Source organism: Eptatretus burgeri, chromosome 6 (assembly GCF_056783735.1).
Source record: "Eptatretus burgeri isolate ZD-2024b chromosome 6, Ebu_testis_v1, whole genome shotgun sequence".
Classification (NCBI taxonomy): domain Eukaryota; kingdom Metazoa; phylum Chordata; class Myxini; order Myxiniformes; family Myxinidae; genus Eptatretus; species Eptatretus burgeri.
The window spans coordinates 68,042,556-68,057,555 of record NC_140966.1 but is presented as its reverse complement, the minus strand read 5'-3'; the positions used below and the strand labels follow the sequence as shown (position 1 = coordinate 68,057,555).

The following is a 15,000-nucleotide window of genomic DNA, read 5'->3' as shown; positions in this document are numbered from 1 at the left end:
TAATATTATAAATCGATTTTATGTGTTTTAGCTTTTGTTTTTGGACGTTAAGATCACAGAATCCATAATGATGTATTACTGTTCCAGGTGTGCTGCGATCTATATAGTTCCATTCAATGGAAACTCTCCCGGTCCCGAGCCCTTCGGGGCACTCGATCGTGATCCGAGCGTTGGACTCGAACGTGCATCTGACGATCGAATCCTATGGCACCCGATTTCATCGCTCGTTTATCACGTTGAGCTGTCGCTGATATGGCCCTGATCGTGTGTACAAATCGATGGTAAATAATCAATTCATATTTTAGTCGGCCTGGTGAAAAAAAACACCGGTCTGTGGCAAAAAAGGGGACTCTGTAAAAATTACTTTGGACAAGTTTGGTTCAGAAACTTTAAAAAATATTTTACTGGTGTGGATAATGCTTCGGCCGTTCGGGTCTGACGAATTACCGCATTGTACCGCAATGTAACAAATTTAAAGGTCCACTGCCCTTAAAAAAGCCTCAATTAATATTATTTTAAATAATATACTATTTTTTTATGTCCGCTTTTAAAGAGTTAGGCCTAACCAAAGGCAAAAGGAAAACAATTGTCAGTTGTTGTTCGCCGAAAAATGTGAAGTTTTGTCATAAAATATTAACCCTTTGGCCGCCAACAAACTGCCGCTTGTAACAATGAAGCCTTCATTGTGGTAGTTTGTCACTATAGGGGTATTGTTCAAGTTTTTCGGTGCACAATTGTTTTCCTTTGGTAAAATGGTTATCAAAAGACATGAAAATAACTTTTATATTATAAAAAATAATATTAATTGAGGCTTTTTAAGGGCAGTGGAACTTAAAATTTGTTACAAGCTGCTTCGAACACTGGTGTACTAAATTGTTTTTATTTTCTAAAATAAGGGTGATGTCCTATGCTGTGATGTCCACATACAATTTGTGTGGAAAGAATGGGAAGAGACCTTTCTGGAACCTGAATTTTTATAAAGTTGTCAGAGGTAATGAATTCTGCTAAATGACAGTTTATAATGTGCATGACTTGAGCGTAATTCACATTGCACGTAGTTTTTCACGTAAATCACAGTCTTGTTTGATGATCATAAAGCCCTATATATACATGAAGTGGAAATTCATATTATTTTTCAGACAGTACCATGGCCAGTCAGCCAACAGCAACGGAGGCAGCTGTGGACACTGCCATATCACAACATTTGAAATATGCCCCTGATCGGCGTGGAGGTGCAGGCAGGAACAAGCCCTCATGTAATAATGAGTAACAGCAACACGCTGTGCCAGCCGTCCACATCCTTGATTATTAAGAAATTGCAGCATCGTTAATTGTAATGTATGTTGGAAACCCAGCCTAAGTTTACATTGTGAAAATATTTACATGTACTTTTATGCATAATGAAGTTATTTTCTTTTCTTGTGAAATTAAGATTGAAAACACCCAACAAATTAATTTTTTTGTGCTTTGGAATTATTTATGTGAGATGCATTCAAAATTGTGTTTTCATACTTAATGAGGTTAGATTTATATTTTTTCTTTGTATGAATACAGACACATCGATATATATTTGGTCTCATTGATTTGCCTGATTGTAATTCAGTTTTATATAATTTTATGCACTGTTCATATCATGTCAAGTATCATCTGTTTAAGTCTTTTTGCACCTCATTCTATTGATGACCGCTGTGGGACATAACAAGTAAAAATATTTCAAATATATATATATATATATATATATATATATATATATATATATATATATATATATATATATATATATATATATATATATATATATATATATATATCATGGAGAAATTCTATCAGAAAGGTGTTTGACTTCCCAAGTAGGATCCATATTGTACTCTTTTACCAGTCATTGCTGAATTTCTACCTATTGAATGTCAACTATTATATCGTATAGCAAAATTTATATGTGGTTCTTCCTCTTCTCATAATTCTTACCTGAGGTTGCTTAATTACGAATCTTGCAACAATGGGTAGTATGTCATCAGTTGCTAAAACTTTTAATTGCATTTTATATAAATGCAAGTTATTGGTCAATTCCTATTATGCTCCTAATGCCCATAATGTATGCAAGCATAGAATTATTAGCAGTTTTACTAACACTGCATGATGATGTTGTTGTACTTAAAGGTGCCTTTGTGCAGTCAATTATATTTGAGAGAGAAGAAGCTCCACAGTTCCTCTCTGGAGCAGAACTTTCTGAATTTGAATTGTTAACTCTGCTTTGCACAAAGTGAATTTGTCAAAAAGGTATTTACGACTTTTACCCATGTGGTATTTCTTTTTATTCCCCATTTTTAGTGTATGTTTCTCAATTGCAATGGTATGTACTTTTATTTATTGTACGTTTGTATTTGAGTGTGCTTTTTTGGTACGAATAAAGATGATATTATTGTTAATACTGCTTGTACATTTTTGCCGCAATCATGCTCTGCGTGATACGTGATAATAAATGATTATGAATTTCAGTTGTTTTCAAGTTGTGGTCATTATGTGTTACTGTGCAACATAAAGATGTTGCAATACAACTTCAATGTTTTGATAATGGCACCGGTGGAACAGCGGTGCTCCGCTGGCCCCAGACCTACGGGTCGAGGGCTCCATCAAGCTGGAAGCTGAAGGGTGTCATGCACTGCAATGTTCGTTTCTTTGGCGTGCAAAGAAAAGGGTAAAAACAAAACTCCATTTTATGAACGTTGTGATAAAGTTGAAAAATAACGTCATGCTTCAATGTTGTGACAACGTTGAAATCTGACGTCATGGGTGTTGCAAATACAACTTCCCACTGACCCAATTCTGACGTCAGGATACAACCAGAACACGACGCTGCAACGACATCAGATTTCAACGTTGTCACATCGTTGAAATCTTACGTCATGGGTGTTGCAAAAATAACTTCCCACTGACCCAATTCTGACATCGGGATAGAACCGGCAAATGATGTTGCAACAACATTGTGTGCCTGCTGGTATGTGGATTAACGATGGAATCCAATATTTATTATTAACATTTGGTTTTAAGGTATTTTTAATTTGTGAAGTGAAGTGTATTTGTTGCTTTCAAGTTTAAAAATGAACGCCAGGAGTAATTAGTCAGTCAATGCGGGTTCTACCCCCTCTCAAGTGAAGTCAATCAAGTTAAGGCAGAAGTAAGTCACTCCACACCCCCTGCCTCCATTCTCTCCCCTGTGCAAGATCCTCTCTCCCTCCCCCCTGTGCAGTGTGCATGATGAGGGGTGAGAGGAGAGAGGGTGGAGGGGGGGAGGAGAGAGGGGGAAAGAGTATGGGGAGGGGGGCAGGAGGAAGAATTCAGATCTTGAAGTCACATTTTATATTATGTGGAATTACACATAAACTATATAGTGCACGGACATGCACTCACATATTTTGTGAAGAAAATAAATTGTGTAGGTTATATAATTTCTGCATCTGATGAATTGCCAGCAACAACTTTGTAAAACTCCACGTGCAGCATCTAACTCGAGATGTCGAAATGGCATAAAAGTTCATGCCAAAGGGATTCCCACGGGTGCCCACCACGAGTTCAGAATATTGCACATCAATAAATCTGTCACATTCTCATTAATAATTTGAAGTTCTAATGTCGTTGTCAACATCATCATAATCATCATCATCATCATCATCATCATCCTATGCAGAGCATTGGTGCTGCTGAAGCAGTTACTGGGCTACAATCCTGGTTGGGTTGCCACTCTGACTCATGAAGTCAGGGAAAGAATTTGTTCATGGTTCCATCGACAGCTCGCCGACTCTTCAGGAAGGACATCATGGGATGTTTAACATTCACCAACTAATGCCATCAGATGGGAGGCCAAGTTTAACGTCCATCCAAGAGACGACATACGCATTGATGATTCAACATGAGCTTGGCTGAGATTCGAACCAACGTTAAACAGCTTAGAGGTGGTTCTACTATCTCATATACAAAATGTTCCAACTGTACTTCCTTTCCCCTGCCACGAGACTGTTTGGCTTTATATATTTCAGCAATTTGGCCATATTGTTGACAACCACGTTTACATAAAAAAAACATCAATTCATGATATATTAGGGAAAATTGTCTCATTGGGTGCACCCATACTCAAGCAATGTTTATGTTTTATAAAGAGCTTAGACATTGAAAGCAAACATTACTGCTATAAATAAGACCCATTGCTGTAGCCCCTGTACAAACCTGTAATTTTATCACGGATGAGCTTGCAAGACTCGATCTCGCCGATGCTGCCAAAAAGGCTCCGCATTTCCTCCTGAGTCATCGTCTGGGGTAGGTAGTTCACGATCAGGTTGGTCTTGCTGTCTTCAGATGACTGCACGCTAGGTCCAGGCCCCATTGATGCACCAAGCAGCGAACAGGCTGAGCTGGAGGAGCTCCCCGACGGGCCATTAACCGCACCGCCGCCGCACACGGAGCCGTTGGCCAGGTGGGTATCCATGGCGGTGAGTACCTGCTAGGGGGTGGGTGAGACATCGGATGGCGTAAAGGCATGTCATCAGTGTCACATTCAGGGTTAGGCAATTTCTTTAACTCGAGCTCCTGCTTAGGCTGCAGTACAAAGAGCGGGAACTTTAATTGGAGGAGACTTGTTATGTGTTGTGTTTTCTGCAAAGGCCTAAGGGACAAGTTCTCATTTGCTTCAAATACAGGCCTAATTGCATGCAAGGCTCTTCGATCACATCTTGGTCTGCGTGGCCGTGATAAATGCCCTTTTGGGTTTTCATGCTTTGAAAAAGACGATAGTTTCATTTTTTTTTGCTAAACTATACAGTAAATGTCAGAGCTGCAACAAAATATTCCTTGTGTTCAATGTGCATTCAAAACCTGTCTGCGCAAAAGCTACATCTTTACAACATGTGACTCGACAGAAAAGGTTGAAAATATTATATAGTGCATGAAAATGTGGGAAAAAAAGAAATGCACAATAACCAATCAAATCACAACAACATTAAACCGATAGAAACCATTTCAAGAAAGAGTACGCATAGAGCTGGAAACGTTAAGAAAGTAAAGTTCTATACAATATGTGCAGAGGGGTAAGGATACTCCCGTTTGAAATGCGATACGATATCCGATGGCGTGAAATACATTGCATCTATGTTTTGTGCGCCTTCCAGATTGTTCTCACACACACAATGACTGATCTGCCCACATCGGACATCATTGGCTTATAAAACGTGGTTGTGTTCACTGAAACGGGTTAATGTTGGCCGTTTTCCCAAACACCTCAACTGAATTAAAAAATCTGCCAAAAAAAATTACTTCGGAATTTATTTAGAGCAAATTTCAACATATTTGATGAATGCCAGGTAAGGTGGTTGCATAGGTAGGGGCCAGAGGTAAGATGGCTGCACACGAGCATTCGTCTGGAAACAGTCGTCAGGTTGAAGTAACTATCAGACTGTAACAACGCTCTGCACAGAGTGTGGTCAGAATGGATGGATGGATGGATCAGGCATCAGCAGACTCACCGTACGCAAGATGGAGCTCATTGAGTACGACAAGGAATGACTGATAGATTTGATGACAAATTCCATGCCACCAAGTGTCTCAGAATCAAGTTAAGAACACTTCCGCTTTGACAACTGTTTCGTCGCATGAGCCGAACAAACATCTTCAAACTCGCAATGTATAACCAACTTGTCCTTGATTACAGATCATACAACACATTACCATTGAGAAAAAGGCAAAAGGAATACTACATTGGTGCTATGCCCAGACTGTGTGCTGTGATCCGAATGGAATGGTTTTAATGGCAGGATAATGGTTTGGAACTAGATGCCCAAGCAAACAGTGCTTCACAGTAGCAGAAGCTGCCATGCTACAAGGTCAATGATAATATGGGCTAGCTTAACGGCAAAGAAAAAAAAATACTTGGCTAATACTGAGAGACTGTTTCAAAGCTATATTGACCCAACATCCTTCAGAATTTCATTAAGTTATTTAAAATACCATCATCGACAGCAATTAGTTTTCAAAGACGAAAATGAAGGCCCACACTCAGCTCAAAAAGTAAGGATCTTTCATCAACAATTGGTATTCAAAACTTTCCATCAGGTTACAGTGTAATTATTTTCCAAATAACTTCTTTTTCTTCTCATCCTCCTCATCCTCCCTCCTTTCTAAGGGGTGAGGTCCAACGGTACCAAGCTTCTGCCCTGCCTTGACCACGATACTCCGCCACTTCCCTCTGTCCTCAGCCAACTCTCTCCACTCTTCATCCACTCCTAACTTACTGATATCCCTCCTCACACAATCCCCCAATCTCAACTGTGGTCTACCTATGTTCCTCCTACATTTCTCCATCAACCTATCTGCTCTCTTTGCCATTCTCTCTTCCCCCATCCACACCAAGGTGTCCAGCCCATCTCAGCAATCTTCCTGTTAAGCTCATCTGCACACCAATCTCCTCCCTCAGTTCATCCATCCTCTTTACATCCACCCTCTTCACTTCTGCAATCCTCCTGACACAGGTGTTCTCACAAACTTGCAGCCTCTGTTGTCTCTGTCAGTGCCACCATTTCCAGACCATAAAGGTAGGCCAGCGTTACACACATCAGAACCTTCCCTTTCAATTTCTTTGATATCTTTCTGTCTGCCATTAATCCCCCCATGCATTCACACCCACCTGAATCCTCCTTCACACATCTGCCTCCGATTTACCATCCCCAGTCACTGTTCCACCCAGATTTACCTTCCTGCCGACTAGCTCCATCACCATCACCATAATAAACATCAATTGGCTGAGAGATCTTCCCTGCCTCAAACCAATGTTCACACTGAATTTCTCAGACATTCTCGGTCCAACGAAATAAGCTTTCCTTTGTTCTCTTGTACATCTCTTCCACCAACCTAACTTCTGCTTCCAGCATTCCCATCCATATCAGTGTCATCATCACAATCTCTCTTGGAATGGTGTCGTAGGCCTTCTCCAGGTCCACAAATCCCAATGTCATTTCACCTTGCACCTCCAAATTCTTCTCCATCAGCTGTCTCAGCACGAACATCCCATCTGTCATCTCCCGACTCTTTCTAACCCCCTTGCTGCTCTTCTCTGATCTCCATCTCCACACTCTTCTTTATCCTCCCATCCAGAATCCTCTCCAGCACCTTCATGACATGACCGAGGAGCATAATGGCCCTGTACTTCCCCAGATCTTAAACATCTCCCTTCCACTTCCATATGAGCCCAATTTTTGCAAAGAACATCTCTGAATATTGTTCATGGAAAGGTAATCAATCATTGCAAAAACTTCTATCCAACAAAGAAGTATTAGACGGCTGGTCTGCTCCTTGGACAGCTATCTGCGACAGGCAAACTGTGGATTTTATCAACAAAGTTAGAAAATGTGCATCTCCAATGATGGAATATTAAGTGCAGCTGACGTTTCGATAATTCGGCCTTCATCAAAGCAAAAATGAAAAAGGTGAATGCACAGAATGTCAAGAACACCATGTTTCCAACGTTGGTGAAAAACAAACATTCTCATCAGTTTTGGACATTCCCACGATGAAGACTCTTTTTTTTTTTTTAGTGGTAGTGGAAGGAAAGCAGTCTTTTTATCAATAGAATGCAGAAAAAAAAACATTTATTATTCTTTAATATCTTTAGCTGCGTCAATCCCATGCAGAGTTAGGGAAAGACGACAAAATTGGGATGGTGGCCAAGGTGGGACATTGTAATTTTTCTTCAATTGCTTCATTTGAAAAAGTGAAAAGAAGTAAACTTAAAGAGAGAACATGTTTCGTTTAATACATTTAAAATTCCTTCCAATTGCAGTGAATGATAAAGATAAATTATCCTGTCCACTCTTATTCACCCTTCCCCAAAATTAACTTGTGATGAGTTGGATTAACGACATGGGTCTTTGTAAACAACACACCGTTGACACCAATGTAAGAATACTTCAGTACAGGATGATGAAGGTAAAAGGAAAAGAAAAGAGGGACAGGATTATCAGCCCAGGGTGTCTTACTATGGATTCTTTATGACCTTGTTGGGACCCAATTACAGTATCATGAACTCAATTCCATTGTTACCAATTTGAACAGTGACAGGAACTCTGCTTTGCAGATGACATCTACCCGATGTCACTATCCTTCGATAGCATGCAGGAGAAAGCCAATAGGCTACAGGAGGACGTGGTGCAAGTGGAGCTGAAAATTAACACAGCCAAACCTAAAAAAAAGACATGGACGTACAGTGCCTACAGAAAGTCTCGACCCCCTTTCAAATTTTTCACCTTTTGTTGCCTTACAGCCTGGAATGAAATTGCATTAATTCAGACTTTTTTTTCACCTTTACTTCCACATCGTAACCCACAACTTCCGAGTGAAAAACAAATTCTACAAATTTCTGAAAATTATTTAAAAATACAAAACTAGAATATCTTAGTTGGATGTGTCCACTGCCCCTATAATAGTAATTGTACATTAGCTCAGGTGTAGCCGATCACCTCCAAAATCACACACCAAGTTAATTGGCCTCCACCTGTGTTAAATTGTGGTGATTCTGATTACTTCAGAATAAAATCAGCTGTTCCTGTAGGTTTACTTCACTGTGTAGTGCATTTCACAGCAGACTCAACTGTTAGCAACAAGTAGCTTTAAAATGACCTCCGGGATAAGTTGTGGAAAGGCACAGATCAGGGGATGGGTAGAAAAAAATATTTCAAACGCCTTGAATATCCTTTGAAGCACAGTCAAGACTCAAGATAATCGTTAAAAAGTAGAAGGCATGTGGTACCACCAAGATCCTGCCTCGATCGGGCCACCCTTCCAAACTGGATGACCAATCAAGGAGGAGACTGATCAGAGAGGCCACCAAGAGGCCAATGGCAATTTTGAAAGAGCTACAGGTCTTTATGGCAAAGACTGGTCACTGTGTGCTTGTGACAACAATATCCCAATCACTCCAAAAATCTGGACTGTATGGTAGGGTGGCAAGATGGAAGCCATTACTCAAAAAAAAAACAACCTTGAGTCCCATTCGAGGTGTGCAAAAACCACTCCAGATTTTCTGAAGCCGTGTGGCAAAAGGTTTTGTGGCCTGACGAAACCAAGATGGAACTTTTTGGCCTAAATGCAAAATGTTACATTTGGTGCAATCCCAACATAGCACATCACCCAAAGAACACCATCCCTACTGTGAAGCATAGTGGTGGCAGCATCATGTTATGGGGATGTTCCTCATCAGCAAGGACTGGGGCACTTGTCAGGATAGAAGGGAAAATGGATGAAGCAAAATACAGAAAAATCCGAGAGGAAAACCTGTTGCCCTTTCCAAGAAAGCTGAAATTGGGACGGAAGTTCACCTTGGCATGACAGTGACCCGAGGCACACGGCCAAAGCTACACTGGAGTGGCTAAGGAACAAAAAGATAAATGACCTTGAGTGGCCCAGTCAGAGCCCTGACATAAATCCAATAAAAATTGTGGCAATGACTTGAAGATTGCTGTCCATCAACACTCTCCATACAACTTGAACAGTTTTGTCAAGAAGAATGGGCAAATATTACCCAATCAAGGTGTACAAAGTTGTTCGAGACATATCCCAACAGACTCACAGCTGTAATTGCCATCAAAGGTGTTTCCACCAAGTATTAACTGAGGGGTTGGGGGGGGGGCGGTGGACACTTAAGCAACCAAGAGGGGGGGTGGTGGACACTTAAGCAACCAAGAAATAATAGTTTCATATTTTTGATTAATTTTCGGAAAATTGTAGAATTTATTTTTCACTTGGAAGTTGTGGGTTATGATGTGTATATAAAGGTTGGAAAAGTCTGACTTAATGCAATTTAATTCGAGGCTATCAGGCAACAAAAGATGAACATATTGAAAGGGGGTGTCGACTTTCTATAGGCACTGTACATGGTCCACACACCAACATCTTCACGTGCAATAATTCACCCATTAGAGGTGTTGACTAAGTTTACATATCTGTGGTCCATGGTTACCACAACAGGAGGGGGAGATGCAGATGTTCTACAGCAGATACAAAAGGCAAGGGATGTATTCATGAGACTCAAAGAAATTTGAAAGTCAAAGAAGTACAACACCAAAATTAAGGTGAGGATCTTTGACAGCAATGTGAAGTCAGTCCTCCGATTTGGATGTGAATGTTTGAAAAAAAATCACCAAAAAATAGTTTCCCAATTGGAGTCTTTCATCTACAGCAGCCATGAGAAAAATCTCGAGAATCTTCTTGCCTGACATGGCTCATAGGAAAGACGTTGAAATGCTAAAAGGGAGGAAAAACATTAAAAGAGATCAAAATTAGGAGGTGGAGATGTGATTGGTCACATGTTACGAATGGAGGCTCAGGATATACCGAAAAGAGCAATATGTTGGGCATCTGGCTGCAAGAGAAGGGTTGGATGGCCAAGAGAGATCTGACGACATGCCGTCGAGAAGGAAATGAAAGGAATGAAGGTCACCTGGGATAAAATTGGAATGTGGGCCCAAGACCGACGAAAGTGGTGAAAATTCATAAGAAGCTCCACATGCCAGGTGGTATGATTGGATATATAAACAAGTAAGCAAATCCATTATTATTATGGCATTACCAATGGCAGTGGAACTCATGGAATATCATCCTTCAAAAGACACATTATGTCAGCTGCCTTGGTTGCTTACAATCTGCTGTATATGTTTAAAATATTTACAGTATCCCTGCCAGAGTATTCATGATTTTCCAGATGAAAATGACCTGCTTTGGATGTACTGCACACGAAAGTAACTGACATCTGCTGAAAAGTAATAATAATAAGAAACAAGAAGAGGGTGCAAGAAGAAAACGCAGGAAGAATAATTATCCGTGCACGCATCGAGCGGAGTCCTCTGCAAAGTGAGCGAGACAGAAAAAAGAAATGATTCAAAAGCACATCCTTGGTTTTCCTGTATTTTTACATACCATAACTTAACTATAGGTTAGGGATAACCTTGCACATAATTAGTTCCTAATAACTTTGTTGTTACTGACTTTTCAAACTGTAACTCATCATTATCTCCACCACCGAAGGTGAAGGAGGTTATGTTTTCAACCGCTTTCTGTCTGTCTGTTTGTCTGTCTGCTTGTCTGTTTGTGTATAGGATATCTAAAAAAAAGTTGTGGACGGATCCGGACGAAACTTGGTGGACATGTTGGGTGTGTGACAAGGAAGAATTGCTTCAAATTTGGTGAAGATCCGAATCCGGATCTGATAAGTTTTAAAGTGATTCTTCCATTATTGACAGATAGGGCCAAAAATGATATATAGCATGATATCTCAAAAATGTACTGGGCCTGATATGTTCGACTGGATCATGCATTGCATGGCGGAGGTATGCGCTCTAATGAGTACCCTTCTGCTTTTGTTTATGTAATTAAGAGGTCCTGTCATGTTTAAGTGGATTTTTATAGGCCAGTTGTGATTCTATCTACTACTACTACTACTACTACCACATTATTTAACGGCCCCAATTACTCCCACCTTCTTGAAGGGTCAACTGGGGAACCTTTTTTGGACAGGTCTTTCACAAACTGGCTGGCCAAGCTTCATGTTGTACTACAGCTGGAATTTATAATTTGATCAGAGTGGCAGAAAGAACTCACCTACTCCTCACGAATGACACTATAGCATCTTAACGTCCACAAACAACCGGTGCTGGAAGACAGACCCTCTTGCTTATTAATATCCACCAAATGCAAAATGCAAAATACCAAGATGACACTTTATAGCCCCAGTTTAGATTGCAACCCAGGCGAGACAGCTCCAATGCAAGTATACACAACTCGAAGCTATCCTGCCAGTCCGCATTTGGTGGATCTGTTTACGATGTCGTAATAAACTTTATTTGTTGATTTTATGTTGATCTCCTTTGTTTGATTTATTTTATGATAATGATTCTCTTATTCTTGCTCTTGCAGTATTATGTTTGCTTTTACTTCCCAAAGTAAAAATTTTTTTTTTTTTTTGGAACCATTAAAACTGATTGCTTTAATTGTTTAGTGCTGAAAAAGTTGTTTAAAATCGCATGATCCAAGTATTCCAGTGGATTTAATTGGACCTGACTTATGTTGTCTTTATCATTTACTAAATTTAATTTCTTCACTGTTTATCCTGATGTTTATTGGGCATGAACTGAAACCGTTCCTTTTCTTATATTTATCCACAAGTAGTGTTTCTCCATGAATGCAAATTTCTTATGCTCATTATCGTGGCTGGCTTGGCAGTGCCGGCAGTTATGCAGCAAAACAACTTGCTCTTTTTTTTTTTCTTCGAAATAATTTTTTTTAACTTTCAGTCAAATTCTGTCGTCCTGTAGCCCACGCATGGACATTGCAGATGTATATATTCAAAATCGTGCCAGCTGATCCCAGCGACAAACAAAGATGTTGGTCGAAAAAAGCAACAAAGGAGAGTATCTTGCCCAATTAAACTTGTGACCTATTGAACGAGAGTGTACGTAGAACATGATAACCCTGCGTAGTGTTTAAGTATATACTTCAATTGTAATAAAATAATGATTTTAAAGCTCGTTTAAAAAAAAAATCCAGAATTTTAGCACAAATTGAAGAAATCTCATGTGCCACTTAATACACCACCGTATATAGAACATCTCCAAGTACTGCAAAAGTCGAGGTTCTTGGAAGTATTAAGAAGGCGATTTGTGTTCTAGTGTTAAAGTATATATATATATATATATATATATATATATATATATATATATATATATATATATATATATATATATATATATATATATATATATTTCAATTTAAATAAAATAAAGATTGTAAAAGTCGTGTAAAAAAAACATTCCGGAGCTTTACCGCCATTGATGTAGTGTCGATTGCAACGCCTTATTTAACACGTTACATTAGTTATTCATATCGCCTGTTCGTGTCCTTTATGGCATCCTTAAAAGCAGTAAGTTTCCTGTTTTGGATGATTTTCAATTTTGTCTCACTGCCAGGCAGACACAAAGAGTAAAAAAAAAAAACGTTATCTTACTACTCTTTGCGCAAGTCTGATCGGGATGGATTCACGGCCAAAGTACGTTAAAATGAAAGACTTGTCTTCCTATTCATGTTTAAAAAATAACATTTGATTTAAAAAAGTTGTTCCTGAACTTATTCATAAAGTTATTCCGGTCATAAACTGAAAAGACGGATGGACAGACAGACACAAGCCAATTGCTTAACCATGCTTTTCACTCTGCATGTGAGGGGTAAAAATAAACTATGAAAACGTCTTCTGTCACTAGAAATTAAACTAACCCTTTTTCAAATAGTTTACATCAACAGGGTTGCAAGATTAGTCTCGAGTTACGTGCAAGTGCCTTTAAGCTGTCTAGTCTGGGTTTGAATCCCATCACAGATATAAACCCTGGAGTTTCACATCCATGGCAAACTCAGCAAAGTGTGTGCCATCCATCCAAAGGATAATCCAGAAGACCCATCTGCCAGCACGAGTCAATAGTAGACATGAAAGACCCCATGGTATTTTCACAAAGGGCACAGGAGTTCTGTTCAGCGCCCTAAACAAATTACTAATTCCAGGCTGCCCTGACAGACTGCTTGGAAAGCAATGGCAAACTACCCAGCATAACATTTTCCCAGAAACTTCTCTGGCAGCATGGATCTGTCAAAAGTATGGTACATTTGATTGATTGATTGATGTACACATCAACAGCAGCTGGTCCAAGCTGGTCCCCCAACAGCAGATGGGGGAAACAACCTCTCAGTTTTGAAGACATTTTCAAAACAACTGGCACACCTGATTTTGCTTATTGTAACTTTCCTTTTCTTTGTTACATTCCTCTGTTATGGGGCTGGCAGGTATGCACACCTGCCGCTAAACTATCTCGCCTGGGTTTGATTCCCGACCCAGCTATCAACTGTCATCCTGGTGTTTCACAGGCAGGGTGAATCATCAATGTGTGTGCTGTCCCTCGGATGGACGTTAAACGGACATCCTGTCTGCCAGCATTCGTTGGTGAATGTTAAAGTTCCCATGGTGTCTTTTGCAAAGAGTAGGTGAGCCATCGCCGGAAACATGGCCAAATACCAAATTCCTGCCCTAACTAGTCGAACGTCAGGCCAGGCTCGCCGGTTCATGAAGACTTGGGCCAAACTTCCTCCGGCCGACCCCACAATGTGGGAAAATAGTGGCCGCTAAAGAAGAAGAAGATATTCCTCTGTTATGGTGAGTGGTAAATGAGACAGCGTTGAAAGTAGATATTTTTAAATTATCATGCCATTAGTATTCCATGTAATTCTCAGTAAGATTACATAATCTCTCTATCATTGAAATCAGCATCACATCTTTCCTCTTCATAAGCAAACCGATATCTTGAACAGTTTAATAGCAGAACATTGAAATAAAATGGTTTTTTAAAATCTTTATGAACTTGAATTTTTGTTTACTGTCACCATCTGCTTTTATGATGGTTGCAGTTACAAAATATATACTTCTTAAGCACTGGATTCTTCCTTTTTGAATATCATCATTGTCATGTGTTGAACAAGAAGTGGTTGCCCCAATTAGAGTTAATTGTTATGTCACTACAGCTAATATAATTTAGCAATTGTAGATTCGTTCTGAGAATTTTTTTTGACTTTAACTCATTGCTTTGTGACGTTAACCATGAGAAAGAAAGAGAGAAAGATATTTTTTTAAAGAGGGACAGAGAGATATGGGGAAGACAGAGGAAGATGGGGGAAGACAGGATAGAGATAGAGATCGAGATCTAGATCGAGATCTAGATCGAGATAGACAGAGAGAGAAGAGAGAACTTTTTAGTTTCTATGAAACATTTCCAGAAATACATTTGAAACATGCAAATCAACACGATTGTCCCAGCTTACTGTTTCACCTCAACTTCAGTTTTGGACATTCACCTCCAATAAACTACTTAAAAGGGCTTTGCTGGTCAACAAGAGTTGAGATTATGCTTGGTGTTGGCTTAATGG

At 39.6% G+C, this 15,000-nt stretch overlaps 1 protein-coding gene across 23 annotated transcripts in view; it reads right to left on the bottom strand.

The window, feature by feature from the left end:
* LOC147024992 (ELAV-like protein 2) overlaps window positions 1–15,000 on the bottom strand; it is a 287,153-nt gene that overhangs the window by 171,392 nt on the left and 100,761 nt on the right. For 16 of the 23 annotated variants that reach the window (XR_015059289.1, XR_015059290.1, XM_085885525.1 and 13 more), the window contains one exon: window positions 4,225–4,498. Coding sequence is in view for 21 of the 23 variants with exons in the window: in XM_085885517.1 (XP_085741643.1) it covers window positions 4,225–4,498 (274 nt within the window). In the remaining 2 variants the exon portion in view is untranslated. The remainder of the gene's footprint in view (window positions 1–4,224; window positions 4,499–15,000) is intronic. The other 7 variants (XM_085885524.1, XM_085885522.1, XM_085885520.1 and 4 more) reach the window with 1 other exon arrangement.